The 26,016-nt window shown below is 33.5% G+C and overlaps 2 protein-coding genes across 2 annotated transcripts in view; both read left to right on the top strand.

The window, feature by feature from the left end:
• LOC127737205 (uncharacterized) overlaps positions 1–26,016 on the top strand; it is a 544,729-nt gene that overhangs the window by 87,263 nt on the left and 431,450 nt on the right. The window lies entirely within an intron of this gene.
• Positions 3,029–19,066, top strand: LOC127699178 (uncharacterized). Its single transcript, XM_052202913.1, has 3 exons — positions 3,029–3,253; positions 10,462–10,819; positions 12,382–19,066. The coding sequence occupies exons 1-3, from the start codon at positions 3,059–3,061 to the stop codon at positions 17,802–17,804; spliced, it is 5,976 nt and encodes a 1,991-aa protein (XP_052058873.1). The 5' UTR covers positions 3,029–3,058; the 3' UTR covers positions 17,805–19,066.

Raw genomic sequence — 26,016 nt, 5'->3', positions numbered from 1 at the left:
ATATTGAAGATTTTAATATCTGTCTATATTTAGCAACGGAATAGAGAAGATTTTACTATCCGTCTATATTTAGCAAAGGAATACAGAAGACTTAATTATGGCATCTCTTTCTATAGAGGAAGATAACTATGTTCGAATGAGTTTGTTATTAACAGGAATTTCTCCTCGTGCAGCAAGAACATTCTTTGATAGTAAATTTGCTCCTGCATGTTTAGATGCGACATTAAAGAGAGAGTATAACAAATTGTTTGACTTGAAAAAGAAACATATCATCAATAAGTCACAGTGGAATCTTCTTTTTACAAGATTTCCTGGTAAGTGCAGAAATTATTTTTTATAATAACCTTTTCTAATACGTATACTAAGTTCATGAAGTAAATGAACACTAACCCGCAGTATACAGATGTAATATTAATAGAAAAATTTCTGTTCAATTGATAATCATTTGATATTCTGGGGGATACCAATAGGATTTTTTTTCAGGTTGACTATTGATTTTTATGCGACCGCAATTTGTTTGCGTTATCATTTTATCATGTTGTCAGCGCTGTCATCGTCCTCCTCTGAGGACATTTGGTTAACTTGTGTATTAGTGTATAGATCCTTATGAAATTGTAGTATAATGTTTCCTACCACATAAGAAAGGTTGGGTTTAATTTTACGGGTTATTGTCCTAGCTGTTAAGGAATAATGGGCCAAAAAGTAACCAAAAACAAGCATTTTAATTGTTTCAGAACAATACCTTGTGTAAAGGTGTATGGATCTCTATGAAATTTTACCTCAAGGTTCCATACCTCAAAAGGAAGGTTGCGATTGCTTATTGGGGTCATGGCCAAAAATATTAGGAATTAGGTAAAAAAGGCGGAAAAAATAGGATTTTCTGGTTTCCTGAAAATAAAACTTTTGATGTGCCCTTGCCTTGTTGTCTTCAGGAATTAATCAGATAATATACATTTATGAAATATTGTTGCATACCTAAGCATTTCAAATGAAAGTCTGTTTAAATTTGTTCAAAATTGGGCTTAATAGGACTCAACCCACTTTGAAAATATCCAGATGTTAAATGTTAAGTATACAGTATCATTTTCTTTCATTGCTAAGATTATGATACAATGATTATTTATATGATCGTGGCCTGTTATTTTTGGCTCGGATTTAGAGATATTTATGAAATCACATTGATCAGAGTATGATATGAAAATTTGTTACCAAAAATATTTTTATTTGATTGGCTTTCCAGCATCATAAAATAGTATTGTGACACTCCCATTGGCTATTTTTTTTATGTAATTTATGACTTTCAATGGTCAAAACAAATGTTCATTCCCTCAATAGCAACATAGATCTGTAATTTCTTCAATTATGTACAAAACACTAACACCTTTAACTGAGATCTTTATTTCAAAAACAGTTTTAAAATGTCTGATATCAAATTTTGGTATCAGAAAAGGTCATATGAAGTCAAACTTGTATGTGCTTTCAACAATGAATAAAACCAATGAACTATACCAAAGACTAAAAGGCTGGCTTCAACAATGAATTAAACCCATATTTTACACCAAAGACTAAGGGCTGAGGTCAACAACGAGTAAAACCTAAATACTAAACTAAGCTCCAAAGGGCTGCGTTCAACAGTGAATAAAACCCACAAACTAGTTCTACACCAAAGACCTAAAAGGCTGTATATACTATATATCCCAAAGATGTCAGAACTGCCTTCAACAATAAATAAAACCCAAACTGTAGTACACAATAATAGGTCTAATTGGTATTGAAAACAAAAAAGGGGAAAATGAATGGCTTGATTTATGAAGGAAGACACAAACCAATTACAAATACTCCTTGTTCCTGGCTTGTTGTGATATTAAACATATTTGTGAGCTTCAGTAACCCTCCTATAAACCTGTGGAAGTGGTATAACAGTACTGCATTTTTTTCAAAGTCTTAAAATTAGGTTCCTTTGAATCTTTGGTATTGTATATTCACAAATTTAATGAATGAATTACCAGACTATACTCCAGTGAACAAGGTGAATTTCCCAATTAATTTTGAACAACATATTTATTGACCAGACTTGCCATTGCATTTACCCTTATATTACCTTCACATTGGGGGTATTTAGTTATTAGGGTTTCTGTGCCTTAGTTTATTTGTTATCTTGACCAATTTCTAATAATCCAAAGGAATGAATTTCAGCGGAACTTTCACATACTAGTAATCTATATTAGAAAATTTACTTGAACATCTATTTTCATTTTGATTAAAATGATTTCTGGGTTTTCCAATTCAGAATTGAATGCTTCTTTTTGTAAATTCATTGGGGCGTAAATGCGTTACCCGAAGTACATTTTAAATGAACATGGACTTTGTCTTTTCATTTAATTCATAAAATGACTAATAAATCCGCCATTTACAACTCCTCCGAAAGCAGTGCACATTCCACTTGAAACTTTTTTTTTTATTAAAACGATTTCTGGGGTTTCAAAAAAGAAAAAAAATCTGTTTGCATCTGCAACTCTCGCAAAACTTTTAGTAGAGATGCCCAGGATATTGAAGAAACAGGAGCTGATGTTTATAAAATTCATGTATAAATCGAACATCAAGCATGTTGAAGTAAAGTAATTTGCATCGTCGGCATGCAGTTTAAAGAACATATAAGCTGTCTCTGTAGCTAACTCCTCAAATTAGTCATTAATAATAAATATTTTCTACAATAACAAAAGGTGCACGCTCTGCTATAAAAATTTGGGAACAAAAAAGGCGATAGCATAGATATTGAAATTTACTGTATTGATATGATTGATGACCAATTACAAATCTGTTCACTTTTCAGCAATTGTAGTCCACTTATGCCCCCCAAACCATCCGAATTCGGATGTGTACAGGGAACCCCTCTCCTCATTTTATATAGTTTTGTATAGATTGTTCATCGAGATAGGTTTGTTTATCAATATCAAGGACTTTGCCAGTCTTTTAAACTCACATTACTTCTGGTTACTTTTATTATCTGATGTATAATCTAGATGTTCCAGATTCTAAAACATTCGATGTGACTTTGATGACACTATTACTGAGAAACTTGACTCCATTGACCCCTCCTCTTTGTGGATTTGATCGTTTACCTTCAGCAATAGAAGTGACACCAGCTGCAGATTTAGCAAGGATCAAACATTACAGGAATTACCTGGCTCATCTGCATGAAGCCAAGATAGACAATAGTTTCCTCATCACGGCATGGACTGATATAACTGGAGTATGTATACATGTAATTTGTTAACCGAATTTTAGTTACCTTTTGAGACATTTGAAATAAATTAATAAGACACCATACTAATTGATGGCCATAACCACACTTATGATAATCAATTACAGAATATATATATGTTTTTGATTGTTTTATTGTCTCGCCTGTTACGACAGTTGCAGAATGGAAAACATAGGAATGCAGCACAGCTGGAGACAGAGGTCGAATTATTGTACGGTGTACAAGTTTTTTACCATGTGATTTATTATTTATAATGAGTAACAGGATAACTTTATTTTGTATACTAGTCCTTGCAATATCTACAGACAAAATCCATCGGACCTTGGTATGATGGATCAGTGGTTAAAGATTTTGGATTAGGTCCATATCTCAGATACAGTTAAAAATTGGTCAACAATGATTTATAGAATGATTTCGTTAATATGTACGACATCATTTGATGTTAAACTAATTTTCATGGTTCATTATTCAATGCTACAATGGTTATAGCTATGGCTTAGACAATACAATAGAATATCTTCAAACATTGCAACGCAATAACTAAACCTCATTTATTTCACCTCCAAGCTACAATCAATTTGACTCTTACCTGGAAATGGGTTATGTATGTGCTAAGCATGTTCAGTTTTCAAAAAAAAAAGTCAACACTGAAAAGTGACACAATGGAGCGACGCCGGGAACAAAAATCAGTGTAAACAGGTAAAACAATGATTACCACATTTTATAAAATTTATTTGGACAAGGAATCAAACAAAAATAAAAAAAACATCATTATATATTTGCAGATGCGTGTCTGTGTCTGTGTTTTTATATTAATGTTTATGTTAACTAGACGGTTTCCTGTTTAAAATATAAACGAAACGCTGGCACATTTAAAGAGTACACATGCATTGTTTATTATTCTTGGCACTTCTTATAAAATTTCGTGGTCTGGTCTATTTGTCAGATATTATATAGCTATATGCAATAAGTCAACAGTATTTGGTGTATGTACTGATTGTAAGGTGTACATAAAGTTGAGAATGAAAATGGGAAATATGTCAAAGAGACAACAACCTGAACAAAGAGCCGAAGGACTTTAATCGGTCTTCAATGCAGCGAGAGCATTCGGAATTCGGCTTCAACTCACCGGTGGTAAGCGGATGGTCGTAATGTAAAGTTACGGTTAGCCGAAAATTGAAGACAACTCTGGAGGTCAGTTTTTCTTTTACGATTATCGTGCAGTAAAAGGTTTATTCGAGCTAAACCGTTTGTTTCATACATACTAATCGTGAGTGCTTTGATATTGAAATAAAATTTGATACATAAACTCAAACAACAAAAATGATGAGGATGGTCGTAATGAAAATTTGAGATGGTCGTATCTCTTTAATAAATAGGTCCGAATAAGGAGGCAAGTCAAGATTTTTAAACGTGTCTTTTATTATATGAATTTGGTATATGATATATTTGTGAAGTTGTTTTTTACATACAACGTGTAATAGAGATTTCCAATAAAATGACTTTACTCGACGTAACCGACCTAACTCAACGTATATCGTCCTAATGCATCAAAGCAGGACGGAGGGGAGCATACACTGCATGCATTTTTTGCTCTTTGAACACGCATTTTTTGCTGATATAAACTTAATGTAAAAATCAACCCCAACTACTTTTTGTAATCTTTAAATATTTTTTTATTAAATGTTTAAGCGATTTTATTGACAAAATTATTTTAATGGAATAAATAAGCTAGCAACTTATAATCAAATACACCCATCATTTCTTGTCATTTCACTTGACCCATATTTCAGTTCTTCTCAACATATGAATTTTAAAAACTACCAAGTAAACATTTAGCATGAAAATATTGAAATAATGAAATCCGAAGCGAGAAGGTTATCTCTTTTTTTGTTTTTATAAGTTTTAACGTTTAAAAAGTGGATTCCAACACACCCGAATGTCAAAGGTGTACGCGACTAACTTTTAAAAATAATTATTTTTCTATAATTTAATTCAAGATAATTTGACGTGGGCAGAAATTCATATCATTGATACATTTATCAAAAGTACTTTTTAAGTCTTTAATTATAATAATGCACGGGACGAGGTTTTGATCATGTATACCTAAACGTGCATTTGCAGATACAGGGGGAAGAGGGCGTACTCCCCCCTTTCGATCGCCAAGTAATTTTGAACATCTCACATTTTCCACGTTATCTATACAAATGTTTAGTATAAAATCGTCCAATATTTTTTCGCGTTGCTTCGCTCGGCAGTATAAATTCAATTATCGGGAACTTCGCCCTCTTTCAAATATCTTAGATCCGGCCATAATCACAAATTGTATAGCACCAAAAAAATAATTAAATGATTGTCGTTTGACTTTGATAAATACGTTTTAAAAACAACAATGTTTGAACATTAGACATCTCGCACGAGATTTAAAAGTTTAAGACTACATACTGAATTGGATTTTTTCCTGGATTTTGAGCTCACTTAACACGGAAATGTGATACTGGCGTGTAATCTAATGGACACATATTCTTGTTTCTGATGTTTCTTTTAATATAAATATTTATTTATTTAGTTATATATAATCCCACTATCAAATAATCATGTATCTTTTACTGATAAATTATCATTACATTTTATAGAAACCACATATAATCTGCTATACAGTTATGAACACTAATGGTCCTACAGACACTCTGTGCTTTTGACATGGCACAAGGTCTTGCTTTTCTAGAGTGTTTATGTACTTTTTTACTTAATTTGTGGTATGTACAAAAAAGAAGATGTAGTATGATTACCAATGAGACAACTCTTCACAAGAGACCAAATGACACAGAAATTAACAACTATAGGCCACCGTACGACCTTCAACAATGAGCTAAGACCATACCGAATACTCAGCTATAAGTGGCCACAAAATGACAAATGTAAAACAACAAAAACGATAACACTAACGGCCTAATTAATGTACAAAAAAATGAACGAAAGCACAGCAACAAATGATAACCACTGAATTACAGGCTCCTTACTTGGGATAGTCACCGCAATACATAATGTGGCGGAGTTAAATATGTTAAAGGGCCCACTTACCTGGGACAGTGGTGTAACAGTACGAAATAATTGATTGATATTATAGACTGGATAATTATTCTGTATTTATTAGTTGTAGTTGTTTTTAAGATAGTGTTCAGTAGCTATGAATACTCTAAGATCGGTACATGGAGTTTATTTTGAAATACTAGCAATTGCTTTTTTTGTGCTTCGTTTTAGTCGGACGAGTCAATCCCTTTCTTACTGTTTTAATTATGAGTAGACATGATCATTTGATAAACATACTTCTATGATCTCTATTGGCTTTAACTTGGACATTTATAAAAATTATGTAGCAAAGACATGCATGCATAAAATAAGTTCTCGACATAAATTGGCTAAAATATCAGATAAGAATTTAGCCTCAAGCTGTAAAACTCACAAGCTATAATAAATACGACGAAGATTAAGCCTCAAGCGATAATATCTATGATGATGATGATACTGATGTATGTCTTATATCCAGCGATAAATATTACATATATATTAAGGATGATGAAATGATAGCGATTCGCTGGATCGAATTGTTCAACAAAATAATTGAACCCGTAATCGAGGCAGACCTGCTACCAGTCAATTCCATATTTAAAAAAAACCTGTTTATATATTTTATGCTTTAAGTGCATATATTATTATTCTAGCAACACTTGTTTTGTTTTGATATCACTTTTTGTTGCATAATTTGTTTGATTTTCTCCTTGTTTCTTTGTATCTAAAAGCGTAGTTTTTATTGTAAAATGGTGTTTCACAGCTTCCATTATCCTTGTGACTTGCTATTTTACTAATATCCAGTAGGCATGCAATTATTATTCTAAATAGTAAAAAATATTTTTTAACAAGTAAAGATTACCCCGTTTTGATCCAGACTTCCTTACCACTAGCATCTAAGATACATACACTGACAAAATATTGTACCCGCACTCATATTACAATCACCCTGTCTGTCCGTCCGCTAGTCTGTCCGTTCAACAAATATTTTCACTGTTCTCTTCAAAAGCATTAGTATGCTTAGCATGCATAGCATGCATTCTTTTTTCGATTTATTCCTTACACTCCTGGGGACAAACTATCAAACAGAGTCCAAATAGTGTGAATTACGACTACAGTGGCTCGGGCTGTCGTCAACAATAAGCAAATACTCATACCGTATTATCAGATACTAGTATATAAGGCATTAACTTTGAAAATGTAAACTTTTCAAACGAAAATAAACATTTTTACAAGAGTAAAATTAACACAAAAATGACAGAAAGTAACCAACGACATCCACTGAATTGAAAGCATCTGACTTGGAAAAGCCTATATAGAATTTGGCCTGATTAAACGCGTTTACCAGCGCTCAACACTCTGGTGTAACAGCACAATATAAGAAAAAAAAACCTGTAAAATTCAGTTGGAAATAGCTCAACTAATCAATATTGAATCAAGCTCAAAACAATTACATTTTAATGATGAAAGACACAGAGTACCGATCTTAAAGGACCCCCAGGTACTGAAAGCTGATTCTTAAATGTTAAATTACCTGAGAATATTAAACGTATTTAATTAAAAAAAAAAAAACCCAAAAAAATAAGGAGATATGGTATGATTGCCAATAAGAAATGAAGTTGATGTAAGCAATGATAGGCAACCGTACGGCCTTCATCAATGAGAAAAATCCATACCGTATAGTCGACTATAAAAGGAACCAACTTGAAAAATATGAAACAATTCAATTGAGAAAACTACCAGCCTTATTTAAAACAAAACAAGTTACGAAAAACAAATATAACAGATATGAACCAACGACATCAAGTGAACCACAGGCTCCTGACATGGGACAGGCACATAAAGAATGAGTGCTCAACCCCCACCCCCTAAGCCTGGGACAGTAGTGCAACAGCACGACATAAGAACAACCTGTAAAGACCTTCCTTCAGAGAGCTTGGTCTACACATATATACATATTCAAAGTAATTATTGATATAAAATGTGTTTTCAGCCGTGTATCACCTTTAATGGTGATCATATGCATGGATATGTCGTAGAGTTTAACTTTTATATATAAATATATACCTCTAATGCGAGACAACAATTGAAACTAAAATTTTTTGCTTAAATCAATCAATATGTGATAGTTTTAGAATCAACTTCTAATTGGATTAGTAAGAGTTGTCTTAATCCAAAAACAACTATGACAATATCAAGCCTTACTTATCAAAAGTACATTTTAAAACGAAAATTACTGTAAAGACTGAAGTGGCAATATAGTTGTCTTAAAAGTGTATAAATTGGCATTTTCGTCCACTTTTAATCAGAGATACCTGGGACAGGAAATTATTTAGCCAATTACTATGAACTATTAATTGATATTTTACTATCCACAGCGGTCAATGTTTATATGCAGATTAGTCATCAATTGCTAATCAAGTACACCTTCAAAATTACAATCTATATAACGAATTGGTGTACACATTTATTTACATATATCATTATTAATTACAAAATTCTTTTTTTTTTATGTTAGTTGACTTTTATTTGAAAGAAAAGTGTATGTCAACTATTAAAATTTAAAGAAGTACAAGACCTGTATTAATTATTTTTAAATATACACATCCCTTTGTCGAACGTTTTCCCTTGGGGAAAAAATCGGAGATTATAAATAAACAAGATTAACCACAGAAGAAGAGATCGTTTGAAATGATGCTTAATAAAGTATGATGCAATCCCAGTTATCAACTTTAACAGAGACAAATTCTGACTAACACTTTGAATTCGATATTTCTGAAATTGCTAGAAAAATCTCTGTCATATAATAAATACCCAGGAAATTAAATGTTATAAAACATAAAGGGACGAAAGGAAAAAGGGACACCAATCTGATAACGTCAAATAAAAGCATGTCAAATATTAAATAATAAAAGGTTCATTTGCAAAGTATATAAAAGAACAAAGTCATGGTCAAAACCATGAAAGACAACTCAAATCGTATGATAGGTAAAGATACGTGTATATACGTGGTCTTATGACAGTGACGTTTTGGCGGGAATCTCAATAATCACGTGATATATAAAAATGATGATTTCTTTCGTTTTTCATTATCTTAGAAATACTTGATATTGATAAAATTTATCCTGAATGGGTTTTATAGTTTAGGAATACTGAGTTAAAACTTGAATGACGCATTTAACAAAATTAATAGGTTAGCAATAACCGGTCCCGTTACGTGCGTACGTCGAGTTAGGTACGTATGTCATTTTATTGGAAATCTCTAATAAAGCAATTTCGGTACGTGTAACACTCAATTCAACATTTTAAAAAGTTTTCAAATCTTAGTTTTTTGGAAAAAAGTAAAATAAAAAAAATACTGAAATCCGAGGAAAATTCAAAACGGAAAGTCCCTAATCAAATGGCAAAATCTAAAGATCAAACACATCAAACGAATGGATAACAACTGTCATATTTCTGACTTGGTACAGGCATTTTCTTATGTAAAAAATGATGGATTAAACCTTGCTTTGAAGCTAGGAAATGAACTTTGCATTTCATTGCCACGTGAGCCATACACATATATTTTGGGTGTCTCAAAACACCATTCTTTTTTAGTTGGTGTTTCCATCAAATATTTTGGAAACTTCTGGTGACATGGTAACTTAGCCTTGTAAACAGTAAAAAGGGGTGAAAATGTGATCGGTTAATTCCGGTGACAGTTATAATCTTATATGGAATGAAATGTAACGAGAAATTTTTACTGTAGTACTGAACAGAATAAAACTTCTCACATGCCAAGTTTTTTATTATTTGAAACACTTTTATGAAATGTATCAATGTAACAAAGACTAATTGGGGAAAACAAAGGTGGTATTACTCTATAATAATAAATCAATACTACTTTACCAAAAGCTACTAATCAGGTTAATTTTGTCTATGAGAGCTGTGTGAGCTGTTAGATGATGCAATTGATTATTGGTTCTTATCGAAGACGAAAATCTAAATTGTCCCTAGTGAACCTGCAAGTTTTTTTGAATTGATCGAGAATAACAAAAGCGAAATAAATCATAAAATAATTGCGGAAATAAATATTGTGTAAAACTATAAATATTACGTGAAAAGTATCGTTCTATATTTTATAGACTATAGATAGACTAGGTGGGCAGCAAATGAAGCAGGAGTGTGATCATCTAAAAACCAAACCATTAGATCAAACCAACAAAGAAATAATGATGGCAATCAAACATTCTTATAATGAAATCCGAGAGCTAAGAGAATCATTTGAAAGTCTGAAACTGTCACATACTGAAACGAAAAAATCTCATGAATTATTACAAGAACACCATGCCGAAGTAAAGAAATCCCATGAGATATTACAGGATGACCATACAGAAGTAAAGAAAGCCCATGAGATATTACAGGTTGACCATAGGAAAGTAACAAAGGAAATGGAAATATTGAAGACTGTTCAGGAGGATACTGTGACTTGGAATAGTAGAGGTAAAAAGTTTGAGGGGACATGGGGTACACAAATTATTGAGAGATCAGATTTTAATTGATTTCTTGGAATGGAATACACCATCTATTCATTGCTGATAGATTGATTACTTGACTAGAGGTTAACAAGGAAGGTCAAGCTCATAATTTTGGATGTAAAGGAATATGAAATGGGATGTCAGATTAGCACTTTTGAATGTGAGGTTTAAACATAGGAGGTCAGGTTAATTCATAGGATGGTAGAAAGCAATCCTAGGAGGTCATCTTAATACCTTTAAATGATAGGTCATGTCAAAACTCTTCAAAGAAACCATTGGATTTCAGATTAATGAGAATGTCAAATCTGGAAATATTATTATCTAAATAAATTATTGCTTCAGCATTTTAAGGCAGTCTGCAACTTGAATTCTTGCTAACAATTGATTTTTAACTCAATTACGTAGAAAACTGAATAAACATGTAATTGCTTGTGTACATTGCGGAAATGATATTACGTGATTTTTTTTTGGTTTGGCAGCAATAGCAAAATGACAGAGTAACATGTATAAGTAATAGCCTTTAAGGTTTACCATTAATTCAGTGCAAAATACTTGTAGCTGTGTGAATCTTTCACAAGAAAATAGTCTGAACAACCAAATGAATTCCGTGAAAGGAGACGAATAGAGAAATTTGTGGTTTTAGTAAAGTATATATTATTTTGGCGTCAGGTTGAATTATAAGCATTACACTTGTCCTACTTAATAAAGTACACAAACATGAACATGTATTATTTAAAATTATACAGGAATTATAAAACATCTGATAATTGTAGATCACAAAATATATTACATAAATAAGGAGATATGGTATGATTGCCGATGAGACAACTATCCACCAAAGTTCGAATTAAATTTCATCACTAATGTTATTGATGCATGGCATTTCTTCCACAAAGTACCATTGCTTTCCTGCGTTTACCTTAACTTTTGGTTGTAAAGGATGATTTGCTAGCTCCCGGTGCTTAGTGAAGTAATAACAAAACCTTTTGAAGTCATACCAGTTTTTAAAAGTGTTTTAGAAGATCTTTATCTTCTTTTAATAGCGTTACATTCATATGACTGCCGTACACCATATTTACCTAAAAGGAAACAAGCTTCTCACTTTATAATATCGTCTTGATCTGCAGGGTGTAAATGTTTTTTGTCTTCTCTCGGCAGTATTAAATGTTTTCAACTTCGTACTTTATTTAGTCTTTTTAACTTTTTTGATTCGAGCGTGATTGATGAGTTTTTTTGTAGACGAAACGCGGGTCTAGCGCAAATACAAATTTCAATCATTGTATCTATGATGAGTTTATTAATCTATATGGTCAAAATACTTAAATGTCTAGAATATATAAACAAAACAGCTATAGGCATTAAGCAAAACTTCAACACAAATTTTAAAATTGAAATTCCTGTAAAGAAAGATTTCCTTGTCTGGATGAAAACTTAATTTGTGCTTTTTATATAATGAAATGATAAACAATTGTATCCAGATATTTCTATGTCAGTAATAATAAACTTTCCCCTCATTTATTATTTCAGAAAGAATTAATGACACACTAAAAGATTGGAAGGACAATGATGATACCATGTTTATAAATACACGAGCTGCCCAGTACGTACTTAAATGTATCAAGGAAAATAATTTTGTAACGATCACGGCTAGCTCTGGTGTAGGGAAGACAGCAACACTGAGACATGTAGCTTTACAAATGAGAGGAGAAGGATATGATGTACTTATGGTGACAGAGCCAGGCGACATTCTGAGGTTTAACAATCCTAAAAAAGAAACATTGTTTGTTGTTGATGATTTATGTGGAAACTTTTCAGTTGACAAGAGTGACATTAAAAGTTGGAAACCAATACTTAACAATATAAAGGAAAATCCGATGAAAAATACAAAAATACTTGCAGCATGTCGGTTACAAGTGTACCAAGATGAAAAGTTTGAATCTTTATCAGTTTTTAAGTCATGTGTATGTAACATGTTATCAAAGAACATTTGCTTGTCAGAAACTGAAAAGAAATCAATAGCGCAATTGTATCTCAATGCAAAAGCCTCTGAGATAAGTGACTATCATGATATTTATGACTGTTTTCCTCTTTTATGTAAATTGTACCATGATAAGCCTGAACGTATGATTACAGATTTCTTTCAGAATCCTTATTCAGTTTATGAAGCAGAGATTGATAATTTTATGAAGGAGGGGCATCTTTTTAAATATTGTTCTTTGGCTTTATGTATCATGTTTAACAACAAATTGAAAGCAGAAATGCTTACAGAAAAGGTGAATAAAGAAACCATGGACATTATTGAGAACACATGTGAGGCATGTAGATTAAACCGGGGAACGTCAAGACTTTTATTTAAAGATGAACTTGAATCACTCACATATACATTTATAAAGAAAGAACAAAACATGTATAAAATTTTACATGATAAAATATTTGACTTTCTTGTTAAGATCTATGGACAAAAGATAATATCTTGCTTGATAAGGAACGCAGACAGTGGTTTGATTAAGGAAAGATTTTTATTAGAAAGAAAGGATGACACGGATCAGTTTATTACTATTATACCTACAGAGTATCATCAGATGTACATACAGAAAATGATTGATGACTGGTCAAATGGAAAATTACAGGATGTGTTTAGTAACATCAATATGAAGATACCTCAGTTCAGAAATAAATTTCTCTGCTATATAAAAACACAAGATATATCTTATCAGAGACAACTGGCAAATATTTGTGATGAAGAAAACCGATTTAAAAACCCCTTTTCAATGATGTGTTATGATAATGACACCTATGAAACTTCTTTATTACATTGTTGTCATATAGGAGACACTTCATTGGTCAGGTGGTGTTGTGATCATGGTGTAAATGTAAACAGATGTACATCTAACGATCAGTCACCAATAATGATTGCTTGTAAACATGGTTACATAGATATAGTTAAAGAGTTGTTAGAGAGAGGAGCAGACTATAATAAATTTGATGATAAATGTCAGTCACCTATACTGAAGGCGTGCGAACGTGGTCATATAGAAATAGTAAAGATGCTGTTAGACATAGGAGCCGATTGTAATAAATGTGACAAGATCACTCAGTCACCTGTAATGTATGCTTGTAAACATGGTCACATAGAAATAGTAAATATGTTGTTAGATAGAGGAGCAGAATTTGATAGATGTGATGGGCTGAAATATCAGTCACCTGTAATGCTGGCTTGTGAACAAGGTCATACAGAAACAGTTAAGATGTTGTTGGACAGAGGAGCAGACTGTAATAGATGTGATGGATATGATAAGTCACCTGTAATGCTGGCTTGTGAAAATGGCCATACAGAAATAGTAAAGATGTTGTTGGACAGACGAGCAGACTGTAATAGATGTGATGGGTATAGTAATTCACCTTTAACGATAGCTTGTAAACATGGTCATACAGAAATAGTTAAGATGTTGTTAGACAGAGGAGCAGACTACAATAAGTGTGACGGCTATAGTCTGTCACCCTTAATGTATGGTTGTGAACATGGCCATACAGAAATAGTAAAGATGTTGTTGGACATAGGAATAGACTACAATAAATTTGACGTGTCTGGTCGGTCATCTTTAATGAAGGCTTGTATAAATGGTCATACAGAAACAGTAAAGATGTTGTTAGACAGAGGAGCAGACTGTAACAAATGTGACAGCCTTGGTGACTCACCTTTAACGAAGGCTTGTAAACATGGGCAAACAGAAATAGTCAAGATGTTGTTAGGCAGAGGCGCAGACTGTAATGAATGTGATGATGATGGTCATTCATCTGTAATGTCTGCTTGTGAATATGGTCATACAGAAATAGTGAATCTATTGTTAAATAGTGGAGCAGGCTACAATAGATGTGATTGGAAGATGGATCAGTCACCTCTTATGAAGGCTTGTGAACATGGTTATACAGAGATAGTAAAGATGTTGTTAAACAGAGGAGCGGACTGTAACACATGCGACGTGTATGGCTTGTCACCTGTAATGTATGCTAGTGAGCATGGTCATACGGAAATAGTAAAGATGTTGTTAGACAAAGGAGCCAACTGTAATGAATGTGACGAGTATGGTAATTCATCTTTTACAAAGGCTTGCGAACATGGTCATACAGAAATAGTAAAGATGTTGTTAGATTGGGGAATAGACTGTAATAAATGTGGCAGGTATGGTCAGTCAGTTTTAATGTATGCTTGTGAACATGGTCATACAGAAATAGTGAAGATGTTGTTAGACAAAGAAGCAGACTGTAATAAATATGACTCGAATGGTCAGTCAGCATTAACGTATTCTTGTAAACATGGTTATACAGAAATAGTAAAGATGTTGTTAGACAGGGGGGCAGACTGTAATACATGTAATGATCATAATCATTCACCTCTAATGAATGCTTGCGAACATGGTCATACAGAAATAGTAAGGATCTTGTTAAATAGAAGAGCAGACTGTAATAAGAGAGGATGGCAGGGGAAGTCAGCCTTAATGTATTCTTGTGAACATGGTTATTTAGAAATAGTAGAGATGTTATTAGACAAAGGAGTAGACTGTAATAAATGTGATTGTGGTGATCAATCACCTCTAATGTATGCTTGTGAACATGGCCATACAGAAATAGTAAAGATGTTGTTAGACAGAGGAGTAGACTGCAATAAATGTAACTGGAGGGATCAATCACCTGTAATAAAGGCTTGTGAACATGGCCATACAGAAATAGTAAAGATGTTGCTAGACAGAGAGACAGACTGTAATAAGTGTGACTTTAATGGTAAGTCCCCTCTTATGAAGGCTTGTGAACATGGCCATACAGAAATAGTTAAGATATTGTTAGACAGAGAAGCAGATTGTAATAAATGTGATGATTCTTGTCAGTTACCTGTAATGATGGCTTGTGTAGATGGTCATACAGAAATAGTTAAGATGTTGTTAGACAAAGGAGCAGACTGTAATAAATGTGATGAAGTTGGTCAATCACCTGTAATGAAGGCTTGTGAACATGGGCACACAGAAATAGTAACAATGTTGTTAGACAATGAAGTCGACTGTAATAAGTGTGACTTTAATGATAAGTCCCCTCTTATGAAGGCTTGTGAACATGGTCATACAGAAATAGTCATGATGTTGTTAGACAATGGAGCAGACTGCAATAAATGTGATTGTCATGGCGAGTCACCTGTAATGGAGGCTTGTGAATATGGTCATACAGATATAGTAAAGTTGTTGTTAGACAATGGAGCAGAATACAATAAATGCAATGAATATGGTTATTCACCTGTATTATACGCTTGTCAATATTGGCATACAGAAATAGTGAAGATGTTGGTAGACAGAGGAGCAGACTGTAATAAACGCAACAGGAATGGCCAGTCACCTGTAATGCATGCTTGTGAACATGGTCAAATAGAAATAGTGAAGATATTGTTAGAAAAAGGAGCAGACTGTAATAAATTAGATAGTGATGGTCAGTCACCAGTAATGTATGCTTGTGAGAATGGTCATATAGAAATATTGGAGATGTTATTAGACAGGGGAGCAGACTGTAATAAATGTAATACAAATGATCAGTCACCTTTAATGAATGCTTGTGAACTTGGTCATACAGAAATAGTGAAGATGTTGTTGGACAGAGGAGCAGACTGTAATAAATTTGACTTTGTTGGTAAGTCACCTCTTATAAAGGCTTGTAAATATGGTCATATAGAAATAGTGAAGATGTTGTTAGACAGAAGAGCAGACTGTAATAAATGTGATGATGATGGTCAGTCACCTCTAATGAAGGCCTGTAAATATGGTCATACAGAAATAGTGAAGATGTTGTTAAACAGCAGAGCAGAATGTGATAAATGTAATGAAGATAATCAGTCACCGTTAATGAATGCTTGTGAACATGGTCATACAGAAATAGTGAAAACGTTATTGGACAGCGGAGCAGACTATAATAGATGTGGCAAGAGAGATCATTCACTCCTTATAAGGGCTTGTAAATATTGTCATACAGAAATAGTGAGGATTTTGTTGGATAAAGGAGCAGACTGTAATAAATGTGACAGGAGTGACAAGACACCTCTAATGAAGGCTTGTAGACATGGCCATACAGAAATAGCGAAGATGTTGTTAGAAAGAGGAGCAGACTATAATAAATGTGACAGGAGTGAGCAGTCATCTCTTATGAAGGCTTGTGAACACGGTCATATGGAAATAGTTACAATGTTGTTAGACAGGGGAGCAGACCATAATAAATGTGACTGGACGGGTCAGTCAACTCTAATGAAGGCTTGTGAACATGGTTACACAGAAATAGTGAAAATGTTGTTAGACAGGGGAGCAGACCATTATAAATGTGACAGGACGGGACAATCAACTTTAATGAAGGCTTGTGATCATGGTTATACAGAAATAGTAAACATGCTGTTAAACAGAGGAGCAGACTATAATAAATGTGATGATGATGGTCAGTCACCTGTAATGAAGGCTTGCGAACATGGTTACACAGAAATAGTGAAAATGTTGTTAGACAGGGGAGCAGACTATAATAAATGTGATGATGATAATCCGTCACTTTTTATGAAGGCTTGTGAACATGGTCATATGGAAATAGTAACAATGTTGTTAGACAGGGGAGCAGACCATAATAAATGTGACAGGACGGGACAGTCACCTTTTATGAAGGCTTGTAGACATGGGCATACAGAAATAGTGAAGATGTTGTTGGACAGAGGCGCAGACTATAATAAATGTGATGATGATGGTCAGTCACCTTTAATGAAGGCTTGTAGACATGGGCATACAAAAATAGTGAAAATGTTGTTGGACAGAGGAGCAGACTATAATAGATGTGACAAGAGGGGCAGGTCGGCTTTAATCATAGCCTCTTCTTTAGGTTTTGGTGCTATAGCTGCTATGATTTATCAACATTCCAGTCAGAAAGTAGATTGAAATTAAAGTTAGAACTTTAATTTTAAACATTTTTTAAATGCTTTAAAGTCTGTCATTAATGCAATTTTAAGTTTTAAACATGTGCTTAGTTTATTTTGATTCGTGTTACATTGACAGTTTGATATTGAAAGCCTATTATAATCAGGTATGTTACTATAGTAGAGAGATATGGTTTATTGTAAAGAATACTCTGTTAGTGTAGTATAGTTATCACATATGCTTCGATTTTTAGGAAAGCTGCATTTATGTTGAAAAGACTTTTGGATTTATTGTTAGGAAAATGCATAAATATTGAAACATGTAGTTCTATGATAGAGAAGTAGTCTTAGTTTAAAACGATATGTTTCTTTGGTTAAGTTGTTTGTGCCTAGGAAGACAGACTTCGACTAAATAAATCACTTATGTTTACATGCTTACTATGCTATCATTTAAAAAAAATTGCAGTGCTGGATATGTAAATCAAATTCAATGTTCTCAATATTAATAAACATATTAATGTTAAGGACTAAATTTGATTTTTTTGTAGATTTTGCCTCCAACTTGGACATACTTAACTTTAATGGAAATCGAAGAAATAAATATTTACTATAACTTGATAAATATGTTGAATGAAAAAAAATCTTTTTTTATCTTCTTGACAAATTATGTCCAAAACAATTTCCTTAACTTTGGAAAATTTTAATTATTTATTCTTACATGTTTATGTTTCGTTTCTTTTTGTAATTATTTGTCTTCTCATTCTAATTAGGCATTGTTAATCAAAGATTTTATTTTTGTTTAATGGAAATATATGTTTTCTTATGAATGATTACTATTCTCATCAATGGGCGCCATAATTGGATCAATGAAATATCTTGTAGTGCGTATTGATGTTTTAACAAATTAAATGAAGATAAATTTCTTATTATATTTCAACAAAACGAATTTGTTCGCTAACTTTCATCTTTAAGGTTTGATAAGATATACAACGCTTGTACTGTGGATTCATTATTATTCGTTGGATACCAATTTTCATGGATTTCGTGGATACAGGTTAACCATGAATTCAAATGTTCAACGAATTACAATTTTTCAATAGGCTTTGTATGCAGAGATTGTCAAAAAACGAAATCAAATATCCACGACAATGCAAGTTTTCCTCATCCACGAAAATTGATACCCACGAAAATAAATGAATCCACAATTTTATATTTTGTGTTTTTAAATACTGATGATTCATATATTTTAGTGTTTCAATTTTCGTAGATTCTTGATTTCATGGTTTTGCCAAATTTTTCATATAAGCCCATAGGAAATCAAAATTCGTAAAACAGTTATATTCGTTGTTCAACTTTCTCAATGAAGTCCACGAAAAACGATACTAAAAAAAAAATTCCACAGTGTTTGGCCTCGAGCAACACTGTAGAGACATTATTGTAATGTGCTAATGATGCAGTAAAATTGGTGCTGTTAATATTATCACCTGACCTGATATCAGTACGAGTCGTGATAAGGTCTACAGTAGTGAGAACATGATTGACAATATAAGGTCTACAGAAGGGAGAACATGGTAGTCATTATAAGGTCACCGGTAGTGAAAACATGGTAGACAGTATTAGGTCTACAGGAGTGAAAACATGGTAGACAATATTAGGTCTACAGGAGTGAAAACATGGTATACATTATTAGGTCTACAGGAGTGAAAACATGGTATACATTATTAGGTCTACAGGAGTGAAAACATGGTATACATTATTAGGTCTACAGTAGTGAGAACATGGTAGACAGTATTAGGTGTACAGGAGTGAAAACATGGTAGACAAAATAGGTCTACAGTAGTGAGAACATGGTAGACATTATAAGGTCTACAGTAGTGAGAACATGGTAGACATTATAAGATCTACAGTAGTGAGAACATGGTAGACATTATAAGGTCTACAGTAGTGAGAACATGGTAGACATTATTAGGTATACAATAGTGAGGTAATGGTAGACATTATAAGGTCATCAGTAGTGAGAACATGGGAGACAGTATAAGGTCTACACTAGTGAAAAACATGGTAGACAGTATAAGGTCTACAGTAGTGAAAAACATGATAGACAGTTTACGGTCTACAATAGTGAGAACATGGTAGATATTATTAGGTCTACAATAGTGAGAACATGGTTGACATTAGGTCTACAATAGAGAGAACATGGTAGACTGTATAAGGTCTACAGTAGTGAAAAACATGGTAGACAGTATACGGTCTACAGTAGTGAGAACATGAAAGACATTATCAGGTTTACAATAGTGAGAACATGGAAGACAGTATAAGGTTTACAGTTGTGAAAAACATGGTAGACAGTATACGGTCTACAGTAGTCAGAACATGGTTGAAATTATAAGGTCTACAATAGTGAGAACATGGTTGACAGTATTAGGTCTACAGTAGGGAGAACATGGTATACATTATTAGGTCTACAGTAGTGAGAACATGGTAGACAGTATTAGGTGTACAGGAGTGAAAACATGGTAGACAAAATAGATCTACAGTAGTGAGAACATGGTAGACATTATAAGGTCTACAGTAGTGAGAACATGGTAGACATTATAAGGTCTACAGTAGTGAGAACATGGTAGACATTATTAGGTATACAATAGTGAGAAAATGGTAGACATTATAAGGTCATCAGTAGTGAGAACATGGGAGACAGTATAAGGTCTACACTAGTGAAAAACATGGTAGACAGTATAAGGTCTACAGTAGTGAAAAACATGATAGACAGTTTACGGTCTACAATAGTGAGAACATGGTAGATACTATTAGGTCTACAATAGTGAGAACATGGTTGACATTATGTCTACAATAGAGAGAACATGGTAGACTGTATAAGGTCTACAGTAGTGAAAAACATGGTAGACAGTATACGGTCTACAGTAGTGAGAACATGAAAGACATTATCAGGTTTACAATAGTGAGAACATGGAAGACAGTATAAGGTTTACAGTTGTGAAAAAACATGGTAGACAGTATACGGTCTACAGTAGTCAGAACATGGTTGAAATTATAAGGTCTACAATAGTGAGAACATGGTTGACAGTATTAGGTCTACAGTAGGGAGAACATGATAAACATTATAAGGTCTATATGGTTGTCAGTATTAGGTAGCAATACACACTTAGAAGTTTAGTTTCGCATTTTGGCCATGGTGATTTCTTTTAAATATGAAAATGTTTGTAGAATAAAATTGATTTTTAGATAGTTATAACCTTCTAATTGGGTTTATATGAATATTTAGATTGTTTTTAGCATGTTTTATAGACCATTTGTCTGTTTGACAGTCCATATCTTCACATCCGTACCGTCCATAGGTCCAGAAATTATTGTAGTGTTTTCAACAAAGATTTGACCCTCGATCTTTTCAATTCAATTTTATGGAAAAATGAGCAAAAATGCAAATGATTGTTTGAGACCTCTTGGTAGATGAATGTGTATGTTTTCAGGAAAGGTCCCCTTCTACTGGATTGAAATTCTCCTTTGGACCAAATTTTGGAGACTTTTGAGACATTTTCATCCCCCTTTTTGCAATATTTTGAATCAAATGAATGCAGATTGTTGCCATGGTTACACCAAAAAGAGATATTTCACCATTACGACTATTGGAAATCAAATCTATGGAAGGTGCTCATTCCATAAATATACACAAATATTAAGCCTTTTTTGTTAGAAAGGAAGGGAGAGAGGGTGGTTAAAAATTATGAGTATCAATTTTAAGTTTTTATCCTAACTGTGTATTGCTACCTTAGGTCTACAGTAGTGAGAACATGGTAGACATTGTTAGGTCTACAGAAGGGAGAACATGGTAGACATTATTCAGTATACAATAGTGAGAACATGGTAGGCATTACTAGGTCTACAGTAGTGAGAACATTGAAGACACTGTTATGGTAGACTGTATTAGGTCTACAAAAGTGAGAACATGGTAGACATTATAAGGTTTACACTAATGATAACATGGTAGACAGTATTAGGTCTATAGTAGTGAGAACATGGTTGACATTATTGGGTCTACAGTAGTGAGAACATGGTAGACATAATTAGGTCTATATTAGTGAGAACATGGTAGACATAATTAGGTCTATATTAGTGAGAACATGGTAGACATTATTAGGTCTACAGATGTGAGAACTTGTACACATTTTTAGGTCATCAGTATTGAGAACATGGTAGACATTATAAGGTATACAGTAGTGAGAACATGGTAGACATTTTTAGGTCATCAGTAGTGAGAACACGGTAGACGTTTTAAGGTATACAGTAGTGAGAACATGGTAGACAGTATTACGTCTACAGTAGTGAGAACATGATAAACATCATGTCTACAGTAGTGAGAACATGGTAGACATTAATAGGTCTACATTAGTGAGAACATAGTAGACATTATAAAGTCTACAGTTGTGAGAACATGGTTGACATTATTAGGTCTACAGTAGTGAGAACATGGTAAACAGTATTAGGTCTACAGGAGAGAGAACATGGTAGACATTATAAGGTCTACAAAAGTGAGAACATGGTAGACAGTATAAGGTCTACAATAGTGAGAACATGGTAGACAGTATAAGGTCTAAAATAGTGAGAACATGGTAGACATTTTTAGGTCATCAGTAGTGAGAATATGGTAGACATTATAAGGTATACAGTAGGGAGAACATGGTAGTCATTATTAGATCTACAATTAGAACATGGCAGACAGTTTTAGGTCTACAGTAGTGAGAACATGGTAGACAGTATCAGATCTACAATAGTGAACATAGTAGACAGTATTAGGTCTACAATAGTGAGAACATGTTAGACAGTATTAGGTATACAGTAGTGAGAACATGGTAGATAGTATTAGATCTACAATACTGAGAACATGTTAGACAGTATTAGGTCTACAGTAGTGAGAACATGGTAGACATCATAAGGTCTACAATAGTGAGAACATGGTAGACAGTATTAGGTCTACAGGAGTGAGAATATGGTAGACATTATTAGGTCTACAGTAGTGAAAAACATGATAGACAGTTTACGGTCTACAATAGTGACAACATGGTAGATATTATTAGGTCTACAATAGTGAGAACATGGTTGACATTAGGTCTACAATAGAGAGAACATGGTAGACTGTATAAGGTCTACAGTAGTGAAAAACATGGTAGACAGTATACGGTCTACAGTAGTGAGAACATGAAAGACATTATCAGGTTTACAATAGTGAGAACATGGAAGACAGTATAAGGTTTACAGTTGTGAAAAACATGGTAGACAGTATACGGTCTACAGTAGTCAGAACATGGTTGAAATTATAAGGTCTACAATAGTGAGAACATGGTTGACAGTATTAGGTCTACAGTAGGGAGAACATGATAAACATTATAAGGTCTATATGGTTGTCAGTATTAGGTAGCAATACACAGTTAGAAGTTTAGTTTTGCATTTTGGCCATGGTGATTTCTTTTAAATATGAAAATGTTTGTAGAATAAAATTGATTTTTAGATAGTTATAGCCTTCTAATTGGGTTTATATGAATATTTAGATTGTTTTTAGCATGTTTTATAGACCATTTGTCTGTTTGACAGTCCATATCTTCACATCGGTACCGTCCATAGGTCCAGAAATTATTGTAGTGTTTTTCAACAAAGATTTGACCCTCGATCTTTTCAATTCATTTTTATGGAAAAATGAGCAAAAATGCAAATGATTGTTTGAGACCTCTTGGTAGATGAATGTGTATGTTTTCAGGAAAGGTCCCCTTCTACTGGATTGAAATTCTCCTTTGGACCAAATTTTGGAGACTTTTGTGACATTTTCATCCCCCTTTTTGCAATATTTTGAATCAAATGAATGCAGATTGTTGCCATGGTTACACCAAAAAGAGATATTTCACCATTACGACTATTGGAAATCAAATCTATGGAAGGTGCTCATTCCATAAATATACACAAATATTAAGCCTTTTTTGTTAGAAAGGAAGGGAGAGAGGGTGGTTAAAAATTATGAGTATCAATTTTAAGTTTTTATCCTAACTGTGTATTGCTACCTTAGGTCTACAGTAGTGAGAACATGGTAGACATTGTAAGGTCTACAGAAGGGAGAACATGGTAGACATTATTCAGTGTACAATAGTGAGAACATGGTAGGCATTACTAGGTCTACAGTAGTGAGAACATTGAAGACACTGTTATGGTAGACTGTATTAGGTCTACAAAAGTGAGAACATGGTAGACATTATAAGGTTTACACTAATGATAACATGGTAGACAGTATTAGGTCTATAGTAGTGAGAACATGGTTGACATTATTGGGTCTACAGTAGTGAGAACATGGTAGACATAATTAGGTCTATATCAGTGAGAACATGATAGACATAATTAGGTCTATATTAGTGAGAACATGGTAGACATTATTAGGTCTACAGATGTGAGAACTTGTACACATTTTTAGGTCATCAGTATTGAGAACATGGTAGACATTATAAGGTATACAGTAGTGAGAACATGGTATACATTTTTAGGTCATCAGTAGTGAGAACACGGTAGACGTTTTAAGGTATACAGTAGTGAGAACATGGTAGACATCATGTCTACAGTAGTGAGAACATGGTAGACATTAATAGGTCTACATTAGTGAGAACATAGTAGACATTATAAAGTCTACAGTTGTGAGAACATGGTTGACATTATTAGGTCTACAGTAGTGAGAACATGGTAAACAGTATTAGGTCTACAGGAGAGAGAACATGGTAGACAGTATAAGGTCTAAAATAGTGAGAACATGGTAGACATTTTCAGGTCATCAGTAGTGAGAATATGGTAGACATTATAAGTAATACAGTAGGGAGAACATGGTAGTCATTATTAGATCGACAATTAGAACATGGCAGACAGTTTTAGGTCTACAGTAGTGAGAACATGGTAGACAGTATCAGATCTACAATAGTGAACATAGTAGACAGTATTAGGTCTACAATAGTGAGAACATGTTAGACAGTATTAGGTATACAGTAGTGAGAACATGGTAGATAGTATTAGATCTACAATACTGAGAACATGTTAGACAGTATTAGGTCTACAGTAGTGAGAACATGGTAGACATTATAAGGTCTACAATAGGGAGAACATGGTAGACAGTATTAGGTCTACAGGAGTGAGAACATGGTAGACATTATTAGGTCTACAATAGTGAGAACATGGTAGACATTATTAGGTTTACTGTAGTGAGAACATGGTAGACATTGTTAAGTCTATAGTAGTGAGAACATGGTAGTCATCTTTAGGTCATCAGTAGTGAGAACATGGTAGACATTATAAGGTAAACAGTAGTCAGAACATGGTAGGCAGTGTTTTGTCTACAGTCCTGAAAACATGAAATACATTATAAGGTCTACAGTAGTGAGAACATGGTAGACATTATTAGGTCTACAGTAGTGAGAACATGGTAGACATTTTAGGTCATCAGTAGTGAGAACTTGCTGGACATTATAAGGTAAACAGTAGTTAGAACATGGTAGACATTATTCTGTTTACAGTAGTGAGAACATTGTAGACATTATAAGATCTACAGTAGTGAGAACATGGTAGATAGTATTAGGTCTACAGTAGTGAGAACATGATAGACATTATAATGTCGACAACAGCGAAAACATGGTAGCCAATATGAGGTATACAGTAGTGAGAACATGGTAGACATTATAAGGTCTATAGTAATGAAAAATTGGTAGACCTTATTAATTATACAGAAGTGAGAACATGGTAGACACTATAATGTCTACAATAGTGAGACCATGGTAGACATTATAAGGTGTATAGTTGTGAGAACATGGTAGACATTATTTGGTCAACAGTAGTGAGATTATGATAGACATAATTAGGTCTACAGCAGTGGGAACAGTCATGATAGACATTATAAGGTCTACAGTAGTGAGAACATTGTAGACAGTACTAGGTCTACAGAACATGATAGACATTATAAGGTCTACAATAGTGAAACATGGAAGACATTATTAGGTCTACAGTAGTGTGAACATGGTAGACAAAATTAGATCTACATGGTAGATATTTTTAGGTATTCAATGGTGGAAACATGCAAGGTTTTTATTAGTGATAGCATTAGAAGTATAATGATGTCTTCCGTAGATAGAACAGAGTCATTATGAATAGTCACTTGTGATAATATGAGCCATTATGAGGTCTGATGTGGTTACAGT

This window comes from Mytilus californianus, unplaced genomic scaffold, assembly GCF_021869535.1.
Source record: "Mytilus californianus isolate M0D057914Y unplaced genomic scaffold, xbMytCali1.0.p SCAF_4, whole genome shotgun sequence".
NCBI lineage: Eukaryota > Metazoa > Mollusca > Bivalvia > Mytilida > Mytilidae > Mytilus > Mytilus californianus.
This window is presented reverse-complemented; position numbering and strand designations above follow the sequence as displayed.

Bases quoted from the DNA above. Each gene is read 5' to 3' on its own strand.
- LOC127699178 (XM_052202913.1), top strand. From the start codon at position 3,059: ATGACACTATTACTGAGAAACTTGACTCCATTGACCCCTCCTCTTTGT. The intron at 3,254-10,461 runs GTATGTATACAT...TATATTTTATAG, and splicing joins CATGGACTGATATAACTGGA to ACTATAGATAGACTAGGTGG. The intron at 10,820-12,381 runs GTAAAAAGTTTG...TTATTATTTCAG, and splicing joins TGTGACTTGGAATAGTAGAG to AAAGAATTAATGACACACTA.